Source organism: Electrona antarctica (assembly GCF_951216825.1).
Source record: "Electrona antarctica genome assembly, chromosome: 23".
Taxonomy (NCBI): Eukaryota; Metazoa; Chordata; class Actinopteri; order Myctophiformes; family Myctophidae; genus Electrona; species Electrona antarctica.
Window position 1 is genome coordinate 35,417,575 of NC_136804.1, and position 19,905 is coordinate 35,437,479.

A 19,905-nucleotide genomic window follows, 5' to 3' on the forward strand; every position below is an offset into this window, starting at 1 on the left:
GTCATTCCTGTGCTGTTAAACACTTGAACCCGAGCATCCCTATTCATGGGACAAACATCTGGTGAAATCAAAATAGGCCAATCTACAAGCGTTGTGGTCTCGTAGATTGGCAATTGTTCCCGCCGAACATATTTAGCGGGACCCTCTACAGGGGAACAAGAAAACAGGAGGGGGCGTAGTATATCTGTAGAGCCCGCCTGGGGGACACTCTGGGTCACATGAGTATAGGGTTAAAAGTGGTTACATATAAATAAGCTCCCACGTCAGTTCCTACCTTTTGGGGAAGATGCGTGTGATCCCTCCATCAGTGGCAACAAACCTGGCAACGACGCCAGGCCTGAAAGGCAGAGAAGAAGAAGAGGAGGTCATAAAACCAGTGATGGAAGAAGTACTAATTTCTTTAACTTAAAGATGGAGTGCCACAATTTTTTTATTTTTCCAGTTTTTCATGTGTCTATGAGGTGACAGTACTTCATTAGACAGTCGTTTTTATGTGCAATGATGTATTAACTTTGTATTTAGGGTTTCTTCCTGGAGGCTGAACCCTTGACAGTCAAACGGGCCAATGAATTAAACTGTAATATATAGTGACATCACACTATCAGCCCCTCCCCTAACCCCTTCCCCTTTATCATACAACTACAGCTGTGGGTGTGGCTTAAGTTCAGGTGGATCACCACCCATCACCACCCACCAGGCAAACTTAATGAACTGGTGGGCGTGTCCACATAAAAGTATGATTTTAACAAATACTGTACACTTTTTGGAAAAAGTTTTTCCCCCTTATATTATAATAATACCTGATGATCATGTTTTAGGGTGGAAAATAATCGTGGCACTCCATCTTTAAGTAAAGGTATCAATAAGATCAAGTACCACAAGTACAAGTACTCATTATGCAGAAGGTCCCATTTCACAAGTTTTCAAAAATGTATAAAAAGGTATTACAATCTGTTGAAAGTCTGTCTGAAGAGGTTTTGTAATCTAAAAAGTAAAATAGTAAATCAAAATATGATTTCAAATAATTATAGTGCAGTTAGAGTACATTAATTTCCTTTGAGGTGGAATAGAAGTAAAATGAAAAAGAGTACTAAAAAGTTAAAAAGTACTCCAGGACATTAAAAATATACCTCAAAATTGTACTTAACCCATTTTAGGCGGGAACCCCTTTTGGTGTTTTAAACATTATGTTATAATTTAGCTATTGAAAAATAGCAGATCTACAAGCTCGTAGTGCGCCACCGAGTGGCGCGCTACTAAAATATTTGCTTCTGGGGGGTCCCTGGAACTACATCTTTTGAGATGGGGGTCCGTGGCCAAATAGAGATAATTCTGGGGGTCCTTGACATGAAAAAGGTTGAGCTCCACAGTTGAGAAACATAGGTTTTTCAGAAAGATGTTAGGATTTAGAAGCCTTTTTTTTAATCGACCTCAGTCCAAAATGAGTTAAGTACAGTCAGTAAATGTACTTGGTTACTTTCCACCACAGCATAAAACAGACCGCTACACACACTATGGAACGGTCTTCTACGGTCTTCTACGGTCTTCTACACACACTATGGAACGGTCCTCTGTGCCGGGGTGACATTTACTAACCCTAACAAACCGCTACACACACTATGGAACGGTCTTCTACGCCGGGGTGACATTTACTAGTCCCTCCAAAATAGCCGAAAAACCATCTGTGTCAGATTTATCCTCTTTAGACATTCATTACCAAATACCAAGTAACGAGTGATCGAGGCCACATTTTCAATTTGTCCCCATGTTGTACCGCAGAGAACACAGCCGAAACCCTTTACGAGCCAATGGCATTACACTACATGTAAGGCAGGGTTTTGGTTTGTCGTTGCAGAGTGCCGTATAGCTCTCTCGGATGTAGCAGAGATCCATGGCAACGTGGAACAAACTGTGTGTGGATTTCGTCACGAGCTTTCGGTCTCCTCGTGTTCTCTTATTTTTACAGTGACATCTTATTGCGTTCCCCGATTTCCGTGTTGTACTTATAGGCTTAACCCATTTTGGGCGGGAACCCCATTTGGTGTTTTAAACATTATGTTATAATTTAGCTATTGAAAAATAGCAGATCTACAAGCTCATAGCGCGCCACCGAGTGGCGCGCTACGAGCTTGTAGGTCTGCTGTTTTTGTAAATGTTTTTTTGTAAATGTGGCACACATCTTTGAATATATATTCTTTCAGAGTGAACGTTTTTATCTCAAACCTTAATTTGCTTCTGCTGGTCCCTGGAACAACATATTTTCAGATGGGGGTCTCGGTGGCCAATTACATATCATTTTTGGGGTCCTTGAAATGAAATATTGAGAACCACTGATACAGAAACATGAGTTTTTCCAGAAAAAAATATTTTTTTTAAATTTTGACGTCAGGCCTAAATGGCTTAACTTCACAGCTGTGCTCCATTTGTTGTGAAATGAACGCAGCGTTTCCCGTTTTCCTTTATCACACGTCGTCTCGTCCCTCCAGCCCCGTGTTGAGCTGAATAGGTGTTACCTGAGGTCTGTACTGCTGGCTCATGTGTGATTATCTTAATTACTTCCTAGTGGTTTATTTCCCTAGCGTTCCTAGTGCAACCCTTGTGTATTTATCCCCAGTTCCTCATCGCGTTCCTCAGCCTTTGTCTCAATAAACTGTTCCGATACAAGTATCTACTCCCGTGTCTCGTCTCACGTTTTTTGGCAAACCTCCCGACGACGCACACATGTTTGGCCGACGATTTGTGCTCGACTTACTGCATCTCGGTGTCCTTCCAGGTCTTGATCAGCTCATTGGTGATGCCAGCATCCAACAACAGCCTGTTGACCAGCTCCACGTTACCTGAACAGGTGAGAAGAACACATGACTTTGACCACAGCAGTTCACATCCTAAATGACACAAATCTGATCTTAGGCCACACTGTTATTTGCAAGTGATCAATTATCAGATGTACTGTACTGTATGTATTCAGAAATAGTCTGCATTATGAATTGGTTGCTTAACTTGGTTTGGTAACGAACCTAACGACAGACCTGAGTAATGCTTAACTTGGGAGCTACAAAGGTACACTAGGCTGCTATTAATTTTCAATGGAAGCCAACAACATGAAGATACAGAGATTAAAATAGGGTGCATTTTGCATCCCAAAACGAAGTTTATAGTTAATAAAGTAGTTAATAAAACAACGACCTCTGCATCCACGGGATGCACTACTGTACTCAGCATACATGTACAGTAAAAATAATACACATAAAAAATGATGCGATATTTTGCTAGCTTTAGTTATAATTTCTTCTTCTGTTTTCTACATGAATATAACAACATTTGTTATGTCGTTGAAGTGGGACTCATAAAATGTCTCTGGGACTCATTTCTAAAATACCATCCCTGCATCCCGGGACTCATTACATTGAAAACCAATTTATATCACTGAAGATACAAAGCTACAGGCTACCATTCATTGTCAATGGAAGCCAGCGACATGATACAAAGCTACAGGCTACCATTCATTGTCAATGGAAACCAGCGACATGAAGATACAAAGCTACAGGCTACCATTCATTGTCAATGGAAGCCAGCGACATGAAGATACAAAGCTACAGGCTACCATTCATTGTCAATGGAAGCCAGCGACATGTAGATACAAAGCTACATGCTACCATTCATTGTCAATGGAAGCCAGCGACATGAAGATACAAAGCTACAGGCTACCATTCATTGTCAATGGAAGCCAGCGACATGTAGATACAAAGCTACAGGCTACCATTCATTGTCAATGGAAGCCAGCGACATGTAGATACAAAGCGACGCCCAGCTACAATATATAAATCTACAATCCAAGTTGAGCTGGCTTCAACTGCAGCTAGAAAGCTACAAAGGGTATTTTGCACTTTCCACTTAGTTAGGTAAAGTTAGCTTAAGTTGTGGCAAATCTGCAAAAAAAATGCTTACCACTAGCTTTCTTCACAGATGTGTTCATAAAGGTGTCTACTATCACAGAAAAAATTGTTCCAACCCAACTCCGAATTTAGCCCAAGGAGTATTTTCGTGCAAAACTCATGTTTGGAATGGATTCAGCATCATGAAAACCCCCTAGTTTGACATGTCACATGCTACTTAAAGTATAATGAAATTTGGAATTATTTGCCTTATATTGGTTGTTAACGGTACCCCAACTTTCAGCAGCTGTCACAAAGTTTCCCAAAGGGAGTTGAGTTGGAACAATTATTTTTCTGTGATAGTAGACACCTTTATGAACACATCTGTGAAGAAAGCTAGTGGTAAGCATTTTTTTTGCAGATTTGCCACAACTTAAGCTAACTTTACCTAACTAAGTCCCCTTCGCTCACCACACAATTCCTACTGGTAATAAGAGAAACTGATCATTTCCCTTCTGTGTGTTCTTTTTAACACCAGGCTTTATTTATATTTTCTCCTTTAAATAGTAAAGGAAAGCACATAACACTGAATTGCCTTGTTGAAATGTGCTATACAAATAAAATCGCCTTGCCCTTTCCAGGTTTCTCACTCATCGGACGCATGCTTGAAGACAAGCGTTACTGATCAACGTGATTGCACAGTGACTCGACGACAGACACAACGCGTCGCTTTGTAGTTTTGTATCTTTGCGTCTGTCGTCGTAGCTGTCAGTGTGTGGACACAGACAGCACCAGAACGGAGAGCAGCTGGTCTGTGTCTCAGGGACAGTAGTCCTTCTCACAGTGAGTCATCATCTCTCCAATGTGGACTGTCAGTGTGGGACACAGACAGCACCAGAACGGAGAGCAGCTGGTCTGTGTCTCAGGGACAGTAGTCCTTCTCACAGTGAGTCATCATCTCTCCAACGTGGACTGTTTGTTGTTTCAGACACACTGACCAAGATGTCTGCTATGATCCAGACACGTTTTAATGGGACATAGGAGACGGTATTTAGTAGACGGGGGAGGGGGGGAGCGATCGGGAAGGGCCGGCCAGATGGGAGAGGCGACAAGTTGAAGGAGAGAAAGGACAGGAGTGGACAATGTGAGTGGAGAGAAACAAGGAAGGGGAGATGGTGTGGGTGTGTGTGTGTGTGTGTGTGTGTGTGTGTGTGTGTGTGTGTGTGTGTGTGTGTGTGTGTGTGTGTGTGGGGGGGATGATTAAATATAGTAAAAGTTGTATTCCAGACAGTGACTCATCATGCCTCAACTCACGCCATCATTGATCATGTAATATAATATAATCTCAGCAGTTCTTCATCATGTGTACTTTTTACCCAAGGAGTGAAACATGAGGAGTCACGACGCATCGTTAATAAAGGCTACATTGGCCACGCCTCTAAGGTGTGTGCGTGCGCGTGTCAATTAACCGTGTATGCTGACGTAGTCGGAGATTTGTAACCTATTTAGGCCTGACGTCGAAATAAAAAAAACGTTCGCTCTAAAAGAATATATATTCAAAGATTTGTGCCGCATTTTTACGATTTTTCAAAAATAGCAGACCTACAAGCTCATAGCGCGCCACTCGGTGGCGCGCTATGAGCTTGTAGATCTGCTATTTTTCAATAGCTAAAGTATAACATAATGCTTAGGTAAAACACCAAAAGGGGTTCCCGCCCAAAATGGGTTAATTTACCCCTACCTCTACACTGAAAAATCCTCAGTGTTCATTTTAACTCAGAGTTGTAACTCTCGGGAGTTGAGAGGTGAGAATCTCTGGTAAATCTTTCGGGTGACCATCCCGAGGCGAACGTCGCGCGCACACCGTCGCGCGGTCTGAGAGACGGCGATCAAAGACGCTCGCTTCTTTGTCCCCACAGACCCTCCCTCCCTCCCTCCTCCGCGCTCGCGCGCGCCACTTTGAACTCCTCAACAACCCGCTTCAGTCCATTAACATCGAGGGCCCGGTACACTCCACCCCCACGCCCCCGCCCCCCCACCCCGGCCCACCCCCCTCCCCCACAAACCAACCTTTACGACACACCACACACACATCAGAGAAAACAGCTGGTGTAACACTTTATTTGGACGCCGCACCATCGGCCCCCCCACACCCCCCCTCCAATGGTTTTCATTAGGGCTCCTTTATTGAAGGCAGCCCAGGAATTCCTAAATGTATTTCAACTTCTTCAGCCACTGCAGTGGCTTTTAAACAAGTAAAGCGTGTAACAGGGCTCCCCACGGACCCTTGTGCGTTCCATCGTGTTGTCTGTCTATCGCTGGTGTGTATTTCTGGGGACAAACTCCATTAAACGAAAAAATACAAATTTAAACAACGAATAAATGGAACTAATATTACACTGGGGATGGTGTGGGGCATGTTTCTGTTGGGGTTTTTTTTATCGCATTGATCTTTTCCAGTTATTAGATATTTGAAGTCAAGTTTTCAGTTGTGAAAACACCAGCGAACCAAACTAAATCGGGACAAATCAAAGGCTCTCTTTTATAAATTGTCACAGTCGGGTGGAAACCGCTTGTCCAAAACGCTTACTTTGCAGGAGTAGTTATTATTTAGTCACAAGCTCTTGTTAATACTTTTTATTGGTTCAATATTTATAAAACCCCCCCTAGACAGACGTAAGCACTTTCAACCTGGCCTCTCCATATTTTGGGGCATCATCATAGGGCAATTTAAGATTTAAGAAAAGGTTTTGTATAAAAATAGGGCATTCATTTATGAGGGGGAAAAAAATAACATCACGATATCAAAATATGGAGATACAAGGTTTCTGCCCGACACGGATGAAACATGGATGGGACGTGCATGTCACTAAATTAAAAGGTGTGTGTGTGTGTGTGTGTGTGTGTGTGTGTGTGGGGGGGGGGGGGGGGGGGGGTTGGAGGGTCGGGCCTGGCTGAGAGTCAGTCATGCAAATCGACGGGACGAACACGAGAAATGGCCGAGGATGTTAATGCGTTGGTCAGATGTTTCGGGGAGAGAAGGTCGATTGGCCCCTGATTTGTGTTTTATTGCTGCCCTCGCGCTCTCGGCTTGACGTGTGTCCTGCTCTTTCTCACAAACACACAGTAATTGGATGAGGTCGAGCGGCTGTAGGTGGGGTGTGGACGGTATATTACTGGTGAGTTGTGTGTGTGCGTGTGTGTGCACGTGCGCGCGCGTGTGTGTCACACGGCTAAGCCGACGTGCCTCACACATGTGCACCCAGGCGTGTGATGGTCAGACTTTTAGAGTTAGCATCAAATGGGGTAACACGAACGTAGGGGTTCCAATAGTACAAAGCCTTTCCCTTGGTCATGAACACCGCACAAGCGCACCAGACCTGCAGTTTCACTAAAGCAAAAGGAGGGGGGGGACGGGGGGGACACTTGGGAATAGGTTCAGTTGGCCCTCGTCCATTTAAATGTTCAATATACACCCGAATGCCAAGCCAGATGGCTCGGCTCATTCATGTCTACATACTGTAGCCGATACTCTTAACGCTTAACCCATTCTGACCTGAGATCAGAGTCTAAAAATGTCTTCTACATCCTGGCAGTTTTCTGAAAAAGCTATGTTTCTATGTCAGTCGTTCTTCGATTAAAAAAAAATAGCAGACCTGCAAGCTCGTAGCGCGCCACTCGGTGGCGCGCTACGAGCTTGTAGATCTGCTATTTTTCAATAGCTAAAGCATAATGCTAACACCAAAAGGGGTTCCCGCCAAAAATGGGTTAACGGCTCTTTGAGATGTAAATAGGACCCTGTAGCGTGAGCAGGATCCAATTGTGCCACTGAATATAACTAAAGGTGCCGCATTAAAACCAGAACAAAAACTATTTACCATTAACGTCACCGTCGGGTGGAAACCTTGTACGTCCCAAAACCGTTACTTATCAGGAAATGGACAAATAACCTGTGTTTCCAGTGTAGTTATTATTTACTTACTTATTTACTCTTAGTACTTTTCATTGGTTCAATATTTATAATAAAAACCCACAGACTGTAACCACCTGACCCTGGCGTCCCAACTTTGGGCATGTCATTCTAATAATTTTTATCCCACGATTTTGTAACCCATTTTTCACCCCTGTGTCAATTATCTAATGTGATCCTGAGCTCTACACACCCTTCGCCCATATATGGGGGACATGGGGAGAGCAACGGACTTGAACTCATGCTTCCTTCATGCCCGAGTGTCCAAGTTGCTCCTTTACACCTGACAGGGGGAGGTTCCCTGGTTGGACGTAGCGCGTGGAAGGAACACGTTATTCCAACCAGTTACTTTCCCCTCTATCAGGCGCCCCGGCTGGCCAGGGGGAGGTAGTTTTAGAGACCAGGATTACTGCATGTTTTTGTGAGGGTATACCTACCCTAGGGGACACGGGGAGAACATGCAAACTCCACACAGAAAGGCCGTTTCGCCAACCCCGCCTCGGGTATGGGCACTGATGACGCGGAGGAGGAAACACGCCGCCAGCACCCACAGCGTCTCGAGCGGGAATCGAACCCAGGACCTTCTAGCTGTGAGGCGACAGCACTACCAACTGTGCCACCGTGCCCAGTTGGTAGTTGGTATGCCCGTGTGGCATGTCATTCTAAGTGAAAATGTTTAAAAATAGCAAAGGACAAGAAGCAAGAAAAAGCCCAGAGTGTGTCGCATCTGAGCTTTTGCGCGACACTGTTATAGGACGGGGGAAAACAAAAAGATGAAATATGGAGATACAAGACTTCTGTTCGACAGAGACGATTTGTTTCTCCCTTGGACATCACCAAGGTATGGTATTTGCACTGTGATAATTACAGTCAGAAGGGTGTCGTCTTGGTACTCACACTGTGGGTTGTTTGGCGTCTTCCTGTCAATGTAATCGTTGAATTCAATCAAGAACTCGGTGTTGTTCTTCACTATGTCCAGGTCCTTACAGTACTCCCTATGGAAACACAAGGTCGGTCCAGGGATTAGCTCCTCCGGACACACAGAGAGACACACATCTTCAATCCTCCACACGTGATATGAATGTCCTGTCAAAAATACTTAAAGGAGCATTCAGTGATTCGGGTCATTTGGAAAAAACCCCGGTCTGCCCCGGTAACAAGATGTGCACATGCACACACTACAGTGGGGGGACACGTGACAGGCCAACAGCACACACACCAAGGCCCACCCCCGCTCGATCATGATTGGCGGAAGGCCCCTAGTGCTGGGCCACCTAGCCAATAACGAAACCTACGTTTTTTTGACCACAGGGGTTATCTGGGAACAGGGAGGAACTCCTTATATCGTCAGCACACTCTATAGTAGGGAGGATTATCACAACAAAACCAAAAAAGAATATTTGAATTAAGTTAAATCACTGAATATACCTTTAATTTAAACAATATAATAATATGGTCCTACCTTGGTGCAATTAAGGTATAGCCATATTCATCAAACTTGTCCACCTGAAGGCTTTCAGAAACTGCACAAAAAAAGAATAAAGAACTATAAATATAGTTAAAACAGACATTTTCACAACATGGTATGCCAGCATCAATCACTGTCCATCCATTGTGAGGAACAGATATCTGTTGAACATCAAACAAATACATTTAATTAGCAAAGAACAGCAACCAATCACTAGAGACCTGTAGTTGTATACCGCCACCGCCACCGATACCGTTTTTATTCAAATTAAAATCATTTAGGCCCTTTTCAGCCTGCCGTCACTATTTTGGGCATATTAAAATAAAATAAACCTTAAAGATGGAGTGCCACGATTTTTTTCCACCGTAAAACATGACCATCAGGTATTATTATAATATAAGGAGGAAGAACCTTTTTTTTCCAAAAAGTGTACAGTATTTGTTAAAATCATGCTTTTATGTGGACACGCACACCAGTTCATTAAGTATGCCTGGTTTGCCTGAAGGGTGGTGATCCACCTGAACTGAAGCCGCACCCACAGCTGTAGTTGTATGATAAAGGGGGAGGGGTTAGGGGAGGGGCTGATAGTGTGATGTCACTATATTACGGTTTATTTCATTGGCCCCGTTTGACTGTCAAGGGTTCAGCCTCCAGGAAGAAACCCTAAATACAAAGTTAATACACCATTGCACATAAAAACGACTCCAGGGTGTCTAATGAAGTACTGTCACCTCATAGACACATGGAAAACTGGAAAAATACAAAAAATGTGGCACTCCATCTTTAAAAGAAAGTAGGTACAAGGCAGGTATTACAGAGGACAAAATAATCAACATATTAACCGATTTTACATTTACATTTACTGTACTGTGCATACGTTGCGTGCAGTTTCTACTTCAAAGAATGTGGTAAAACGGAATGCGGCCTTGAATAAATAAACTGTAAATCAGGTATGACTGGAAAAATGGACCAATGGCGTGGAAGAGAACATCGCTAAGAATGCTGGGTAATAACAACGGGACGCAGGAGGACAACCCACTCAAGAACAGGAGGAGAGGATGAAACATGAAAAGAAAAAAAATACTTGCCATCTTTCCCTGGAGTGGAACAAAAACAAAATCCCATCAGAGAGAGAGAGGAGGAGAGCGAAGGAGGTTGGTCCCCGGGGAGGGAGGAGGTAAAGACGAGAGGGAAGAGAAGGAAAAAGGAAGAGAGACAGGGTAAAACCACAGGGGTCAAAGGTCACAACAATATTTTATTCACAGAGCGAGTCCTGAATAGAAATATTGCAGCACAAACGAAAAGCTTTTCCATTGCCTTTCTGGATGGAAATGACGACAGTCCTCGCAACAGGACGAGGAGGCTTTAAATGTGGTCGCGGGAATTCACATTTCTCACGCTTGCAGCTTTAGTTTTTACGTTGGGCTACTTTTAGCGGTAGTATCATCGCTCTCTGTGATAAATGGACAGGGTTATTAAACATGAGTGATGTACTATTCGTATGGTAATACGGTGGAAATAATCTGTGCGATATTAACCCATTTTGGACTGAGGTCGATTACAAAAAAAGGCTTCTAAATCCTAACATTTTCAGTGTCAGTGGTACTCAATCTTTTTCATGTCAAGGACCCCCAGAATTATCTCTATTGGGCCACAGACCCCCATCTCAAAATATGTAGTTCCAGGGACCCCTCAGAAGCCAATATCTTAGTTAAAAATATTCGCCCTGAAATATATATTCAAAGATTTGTGCCACATTTTCACGACTTTTCAAAAATAGCAGACCTACAAGCTCGTAGCACGCCACTCGGTGGCGCGCTATGAGCTTGTAGATCTGCTATTTTTCAATAGCTAAATTACAACATAATGTTTAAAACACCAAAAGGGGTTCCCGCCCAAAATGGGTTAACCATGGCTCAAGCGAGACATAACCTTGGAGAGGATGCTTTGATATTTTCCAAAGCACATCGCCCTGACAGCTGATTATACTGTACAGTACAATGTTTCATGACGGTAGGGACTACTTCTTGTCTGCTCTGGTGGGCCGTGATATTGGAATATAATTGCATCCATGTGCATTTCCTTTGTTGTGCGGTCACTACTCGCTAATCCGACAAAATATCTAATAACCCATTTTGGGCGGGAACCCCTTTTGGTGTTAGCATTATGTTATGCTTTAGCTATTGAAAAATAGCAGATCTACAAGCTCATAGCGCGGCACTCGGTGCCGCGCTATGAACTTGTAGGTCTGCTATTTTTGAAAAATCAAAGAACGACTGACATAGAAACATAGCTTTTTCAGAAAACTGTCAGGATGTAGAAGACATTTTTAGAATCTGATCTCAGGTCAAAATGGGATAATGATGGATCGCAGGCTGAGTGGAGGGGGGTGGCGAGCGCACTTATTTTCTGCACATTTCATAATGCCTTCTCGTCTCTTGACGACGGTGACGTCGTCTCCCTTTGTGAACGAACGTCGAGGAATGTGAATTACTGCATGAACGTAACGGATAAGACTATAGCAGAGTACAGACTTAAAGGACCACTTCACCACTTTTCATATATCTTTATATACTAGGTCCTCACTAATAATCATGATAAAATGGCACCATTTTTTTCTACTCTGTCTGTGTCTCATAGGAGGGCTGTGGGCAGTTCAGAAACCTGTCCACCAGTGACATCATCGATGGAGAATCCAAGCTAATAGAAACTGCAGGCTTTCTAGTCCTGAAAAGTTGCAATGCGAAAATGGAAGCCATCGTTCTCACGATAATAAAAATCTAAACATTTTTGTAAAATAAATATTGTTTAAAAAAAATCTGCCTAACGATGATGTCACTGGTGGACGGGTTTCTGAACTGCCCACAGCCCTCCTATGAGACACAGACTGAGTAGAAAAAAATTGTGCCATTTTATCATGATTATTAGTGAGGACCTATTATATGAAGAAAGGTTGAAAAGCGGTGAAGTGGTCCTTTAATATTAACCCATTTTTTAACCCAAGATAAAAATAGCCGATGTATACAAGCTCTACGATGTGAGAATGATGTCAATCAGCTATATTATGTGCCATTCGTAGAGCCACGAAATATACATGATGTGGTTAATTGATTTGATTCAAGATTGATTCAAGGGACTTAATCAATCAGATAATGCAAACATGAAATGATTTTACATGGAATGGTCAAATATGCAAAAAGAACCCCCCCCCAACCACATTCAATCAATCAAAACATGACAGGCACATCAGAGGCACAGCATGGAAGAAGATACGAGTCGAACACACACAGAAGGACAAAGAGAGAGTGACGCTCAGGTGGGCGAGGGATTATTTAGGATGTTTTACAAGCTCAAAATGACTCATTAAAAAGGAGAAAATGAATCAAAAGGGAAGAGAGGCAGCCGTCACGAATGTTTTGGTTGCAGACTCATAGCTTTCTCTTTTATGGTTTCACCTTAAAATCATGCAAACATCCCCTCATCTGTTCGCTGTGGTTTAGTGCCAAAACCACATCTGAGTGCCATCACAAGAACAGGTGGGGGGTTAAGTACATACACGCATGCGAATGTGCGCACGCACACGCACACGCACACACACACACACACACACACGTCTGACACATTCAGCTGTTTTGGGGTGGGCGTATTGCATGCGATGCAGTCCTCGTGCTAGCAGACATCGACTTGAATCAGCAAAGGTCCAATAATAGTCATTATTAGTAATTACTAATCGGAACCCATAAAATGAATAAACAAAAGCAAAAAGCTTGTGTCTGTGCCTCGCAGGTTTGTAGGCTGGCGGCCGAGTCATCACCACGCTGAACAGAGTCTCACTGTTGACGCATAATGATGACGTCACATCCTAACGAGGGCTGTCACCACAATTTCAAATTGAAGTTGCCAATAAATTGTCACACAAATAATTGTGATTAACGATTTAATTGTGTTTCTGGCGCAAAATTATGAGCGTTTGTTTAAACTCTGAGAGTGTCCGTTTTTACACTCGCCGAGTTAAAACCCATTTTGGGCGGGAACCCCTTTTGGTGTTTTAAACATTGTTATAATTTAGCTATTGAAAAATAGCAGATCTACAAGCTCATAGCGCGCCACCGAGTGGCGCGCTACGAGCTTGTAGGTCTGCTATTTTTGAAAAGTCATGAAATGTGGCGCATATTTGGAATATATATATTTTCAGAACAACCCTTTTTAACTCAAATCTTTGCTTCTGAGGGGTTCCTGGAACAACATATTTTCAGATGGGTGTCGGCGGCCAATTACATACATTTTTTGGGGTCCTTGACATGAAATATTGAGCACCACTGTCACACTGTGGGTTTTGTACCTTATAGCGTTTGGCAGTATAGTGTTAAGGGAAAATACAGTCAGGGAATACACTAGTAAAGCACAGGAGGAAAATACTTGCCCAAAAATGCTGCAGGGGTCCAACACACCGGGGAAGGTCAAGAGGTCAGGAGGGCAGGAGGAGTTAGGAAGGGAGAGGAGAGGAGAGGAGAGGAGAGGAGAGGAGAGGAGAGGAGAGGAGAGGAGAGGAGAGGAGAGGAGAGGAAAAGAAGCCAACAGGGTCACACAATATTTTATTCAAAATTTGAATAAGAATATTGGAACTTGAAAAAGTAACTTAAATGTACTAAAACCACAACTAAGGGAGATTTTTAAGGCACAACTGTGGGACTAGATGGACGTGTGTGTGTGTGTGTGTGTGTGTGTGTGTGTGTGTGTGTGTGTGTGTGTGTGTGTGTGTGTGTGTCTCCGCCCAATCTGGGAACCCATTGGCAAAACAAAGGAAAAACAGCACCCTCATTTCCTTTGAATCAGTGACGTGAGTCAACAGTCTGTCTCGAGAGACTATAGTCTCCGCCACACATGGCATAGTGAGAAGCTTACTATATCAAGAAGAGTGAAGACACATGACATGATTTTGTGAATGTAACCTTGAGGTATACCTTTAATAGTAATATTAATTATTAATTATTGTGTCCTTGTATGCTCTCCTTTACGTGGACATAAATAAAGTGTTAAAATGTGCATGGTGTTCCCTTGCAGTCGCGAGTGCACCTTAAGCACATAAACAAGAGGAATGTACACTGGACTGGAGTGCATGTTCGTCCACCATTTCCGTCATGAAGCCACAGCACTGTGCACAGTGCAAACACACACGTCTTGATGACAGAGTGCATGTTGTAAGAGACGCAGAGAGACAGACAGCAACACTAAAGGACAGAGGGACACAGAGCCTGACCAGGAAGGATATCATTAATTGATTAAGATATCCTTCCTGGACAGAGCCTGACCAGGAAGGATATCTTAACCCATCTGTACTAAATACAAGAGGAAAGGTTTGGATTGGGTAAAAAGGCCACCGTGCGTGTGAAGGGTAGCCAATCGGCTGAGGAGTTGACATGGATGTGGGATGGTACTTACATCTGGCCTGCGTGATAGTGTCCCCGATGGTGGCTTGGATGTAGTGCAGGCTGTAGTTCGGAAGGACCAATGCTAGGCTGAAAACACACACACGCACACACACAGGCAGGAAACGGTTTAAATGTTACTTTTCAGTTATTGAAAAAATGAAAACTTTCATATAATTTAACCCATTCTGAACGGGAACCCCTTTTGGTGTTTTAACTAAGTGCTATACTTAAGCTATTGAAAAATAGCAGATCTACAAGCTCATAGTGTGCCACCGACGCTACGAGCTTGTAGGTCTGCTATTTTCGTGAAAATGCGGCACAAATCTTGGAATATATATTATTTTTTCAGAATATATTTTTTTTAATTTTCGACGTCAGGACTAAATGGTTTAATACATTTATTTTTTCCAAAAATAGCCATTTATTTTTTCCAAAAAATAGCCCAATCGGCTAGTCTTGTTACTTTTGTGTGACACTGTAGTAAATTAATAATATGAGTATATGACAGAGTTGAATTTTCGGACAAAAGAAAATAATACAAAAAATAAACATGAAACATGAAATATGGAGATAAAAGGTTTCTCAGACACCTCGTTTGAAATCTTATACAACCTGCACTTTTCAATAATCTGTCAAACATGAAAAAATGCCCTCTACATAAGGAACATTCTATCAGGGCCCTGTCGTCGCATAATGTGTGTGTTTTCAGTTCTTATACGACTAATAAACTTGAAACTTGGAACCACATGTTAAAACAAAACTACATTGAAACCGTGCCATCCAATGCGCGCACGCAAAAACCATACATGCATGGATATTATATACACATCATGTTTCAAATCGGCACCCTTTGCGTTGAGAAGAATATCCCGGGCCACCAATCACAAAATCAACACTGCATAACCAGACTTTAATGTACAACAATACATCATCACAAACATTCCATAAATCCTTTCAACAAGTCCTTGCAACACATTTCTTAGCGAGAGGCTCACTTTTCCCCAGAAAATAAGTGTCCACAAAATGAGAAACAATGGCCCCTACTGGCCTTAATCACATTGGACAGTGAAATCCTGAGTCTTCACTCGAGTAGACAAATGTAACCTAAGCCAGTGGTTCCCAAACCTTTTCGTGTCAAGGACCCCCAAATCAACATTTATTAGGCCACAGACCCCCTTTTGAAAACATATGCCAGTGACCCCGATAAGGGAGGATTTCTACGGCTCTAGAAGTGATTCCGAAACATATTAATTTCATGGACCCCCCAGTTTCACAGGCATTATGCTACGGACCCCCGATTTAATGGCATTTCTATCTCTGGTACCCCAATTTATATTGTAAAACCACTGTTAATTTAACTCCTTGCGCATCCATTTGGTTACATCTGCATACATTGTTAAATATAACAGTGAGGATTTGACTGTGAGTATAGCTGCAGTTGTGATTTCATTTTTATTAAGTGGTGCAACCACTTCCTTAAGTGACTATGTGTGTGGGTGTGTGTGTGGGTGTGTGGGTGCGTCTGAGCACGAAAACAGCATGGTTGTAACTCTGTCATTTGTCAACTGCGTCGGACGCGGGGCGGCTCGCCGGAATCGGCCCGGCACCCTGGGTGCATTCCTGTGGGTCTGGAACCCCCCACGGCCCACCCCCCACCCCCCCTTGGTGTTGCACCACTTACTTCACACGGGTGTGATTTTTTTTTAATAAAATAAAACAGCAGTTTTAAGTGATTAAAGAATGTGTTAAAAAAGATAATAAATGTCAATCTAAAATCTGCTTAATCTTCCCCAAAAACATTCAGAGGTGAGGGAAATCATTTAAAACCTCAATTGAATGAGCTTAAATGCAAAGGCCGGGGGGGGGTGGGGGGGGGGTGGCCAACGACCCGAGTGGCTGAGCTGTGCCTGGATATTGTCGTGAACGTTTGACCTCGTTATGAAGGGTTCCGGTTCTGTTCTGGAGTGGTTCTGAGCAACTTAAGCCATTTTGGGCGGGAACCCCTTTTGGTGTTTTAACTAAGCATTATGTTATACTTTAGCTATTGAAAAATAGCAGATCTACAAGCTCATAGCGCGCCACCGAGTGGCGCGCTACGAGCTTGTAGGTCTGCTATTTTTGAAAAGTCGTGAAAATGTGGCGCAAATCATTGAATATATATTTCAGAGCGAAAGTTTTTAACTAAAATATTTGCTTCTGGGGGGTCCCTGGAACAACATATTTTGAGATGGGGGTCTGTGGCCCAATAGAGATCATTCTGGGGGTACTTGACATGAAAAAGGTTGAGCACAACTGACATAGAAACATGGGTCGACATCAGTCCAAAATGGGTTAAGCCAAAGCCTTCCCAAGTGGGCCAACGGATTACACTGTAGCATCTGGGCTTTTTCCACCTTCTTACACAACGTTGCCTGGGTTGTTATAGTAATAATAATAATGTCCCTCTAAAGCCGCAGTTCGTAGGTTTTATGTCCTAGCCCGTTGATTTGGAGATATTGCGTTATGAGCTTCAGGCAGTCCTTGTCAAGCGGTAGGTGTCCTGCCCGACACCAGGCGTCTAACCCATTCTGACCTGAGATCAGATTCTAAAAATGTCTTCTACATCCTGACAGTTTTCTGAAAAAGCTATGTTTCTATGTCAGTCGTTCTTCGATTTTTCAAAAATAGCAGACCTACAAGATCATAGCGGGCCACTCGGTGGCACGCTATGATCTTGTAGATCTGCTATTTTTCAATAGCTAAAGCATAACATAATGCTAACACCAAAAGGGATTCCCACCCAAAATGTGTAATGGGCGTGGCTAGCGATTCAGGGCTGGATAGCCAGGCTACCACGGACCACCATGGCCATTTAGCCTCTCGACAGACCATAAACTGAAGAACATTATTTTCAAATCATCTTTTATTCGTTAATATTTATACATTATTCAGAAGACGGTGACATCACACCTACCTGTAGTCTGTCCCCATCACTGGTCCGTAGGTGTACGACCTCTGACCTCGGTCAATGTATCGCTACGGAGACAAAGACACAGCCCATTGGTCGAGAAATAGCACAGACAGACAGACAGACAGACAGACAGACAGACAGACAGACAGACATGTATTACTAGAATTGTGAGAACATCAACATTTTAAGACTTGCCATTTTGAACCAACCCTGAAAACAGCAGATCTACACCCAGCACGACACCAGTACAATGTCCAGTACTTTTACTTCTACTCCAGGCAAACATCCTTTTACTCCACTGCAATTATTTGATTCATTGCTATAGTTACTTAGATTTAGATTATTATTGCTGTACAAAACATTACATTAACCACTTCAGCCTATATACATTTCGGCCATTTGAAAATAGCCGATCTACGTATACAAGCTCACAATGTGTCGCGATGCATTGTGAGACTTGTAGGTCTGCTATTTAAAAAAATATTTGAATACAATTTGTACATTTGAAAACTTGTGAAATGGGACATTTCTGCACGATGAGCATTTTAACTTTTGGTACTTTACGTACATTTAGATGCCATTACGTTTGTACTTTTACTCGAGCACATTTTCGAATACCGGACTTCTACATACTGGGTATACGACGTAACTGAGTGTTTCTACATTACAATATGTACTTTTTCCACCACTGAGCGCGCACGCACGTACACGCCGCACACACACGCACACACACACACACACACACACACACACACACACACACACACACACACACACACACACACACACACACACACACACACACACACACACACACACACACACACACACACACACACACACACACACACACACACACACACACACACACACACACACACACACACACACACACACACACACACACACAACAGAGCGAGCGTTTGGCCAAGGTCTCCCAGATGTTGCTATCTCCATCATGATCTTCCATCAGAGCCTCTTACCTCATCCTGGGATTTGAGCAGAGTGTCAACGGTGTGGTTTCCTTTCAGCCCGTCAATCATCTTCCTCCTTATCTGTGTCGTGCAAGTTCAACCAAAACAAACACAGGGAGAGTCAAACAAAACCACATTTAATGAACTACTGGCTCTAAATGACTTTACTAAGGACCAGTGGTTCCAAACGTCCGTGCCGAGGACCACCAAATAGAATCTATAGCTGCACCATATTGTGAAATGGCTTGAAAAAGAAGAAGAAAGAAAGAAAAAAAAAAGGAGAAAATGGCGCAAAACTGCAGATGCTTCTAGTTCTGCTATTTCCGCTATTTTGTTAAAAAATAATTATAAAAATAATCTTGACAATAACATTCCCAAAATAGGGACTCCAGCTTGAAAGTGGTTACACTGGCACAATAATCGTACTGTATTAATTTAATTTAATCACGCACGCACGCACGCACGCACGCACGCACGCACACACACACACTTTACTCATCTTTTTTTTATCAACCCCCACCCCTATGTCACCCTCTATTTTCTTCAAACAAACTACAAACTCTATTAGCTGCAGCTGTGTTTCTTTATGTCACTGTGTACTAATAAGGTCATTTAGGACTCTAATAGGGCTCCGTCACCACTTCATTTGCCTTTTTTTTTTTTTTACTATTTTGAAAAACATTTTTGAATAGTTCAACTAGCCAATCTACATTGACACATTGTGAGCTTGTAGACTGGCAATTTTAACTATTAAAAAATATTTTGCAAAATAATAAAAAGGGCAAAGACGTTTAGGGATAAGGGGTTTAGCGGTGACGAAAATGGAGCCCTAAATCCTAACCGTTTCAGAAAATGTTCTATTTTTTAAAAAGTTGTATAAAACAATCCTGTTGTATATACATACATTAGCAACATCCAAAATGGCACAGATACTTTAACGGCTTTAAAAAACATAACATATAGGCCTGGAAAACAAACTGTACTGTACAAAATCAAATACATTTATAGGGTTTCATCCCCCTTGAATTGACATGATGCATATACCCAGCTAGCCACTACCCATCATATACTGACCAACACTTTGACCTCATCCTCCAACTCGGCGTCCAGAAAGTCCAGAGTTACAGGCTCTTGGAACTTGCGGTTCTACATGGAAAGGAAAATGATGGTTATTATTAGCAACCTTTTTTTATCCTAATACAGAGGATGCAAGAAGTAGGCGCTGCGTTTTTGGAA

General features: G+C 42.7%; 1 protein-coding gene across 1 annotated transcript in view; it reads right to left on the minus strand.

The window, feature by feature from the left end:
- The window catches only part of LOC306916765 (voltage-dependent calcium channel subunit alpha-2/delta-1-like), a 142,040-nt gene that overhangs the window by 29,790 nt on the left and 92,345 nt on the right, over positions 1–19,905 (minus strand). Inside the window, exons 11-18 of the mRNA XM_079494779.1 lie at positions 19,744–19,815; positions 18,679–18,750; positions 17,699–17,760; positions 14,756–14,832; positions 9,308–9,368; positions 8,743–8,840; positions 2,753–2,837; positions 275–337 (exon numbers count right to left, since the gene is read on the minus strand). Coding sequence (XP_079350905.1) covers positions 275–337; positions 2,753–2,837; positions 8,743–8,840; positions 9,308–9,368; positions 14,756–14,832; positions 17,699–17,760; positions 18,679–18,750; positions 19,744–19,815 — 590 coding nt within the window. The remainder of the gene's footprint in view (positions 1–274; positions 338–2,752; positions 2,838–8,742; positions 8,841–9,307; positions 9,369–14,755; positions 14,833–17,698; positions 17,761–18,678; positions 18,751–19,743; positions 19,816–19,905) is intronic.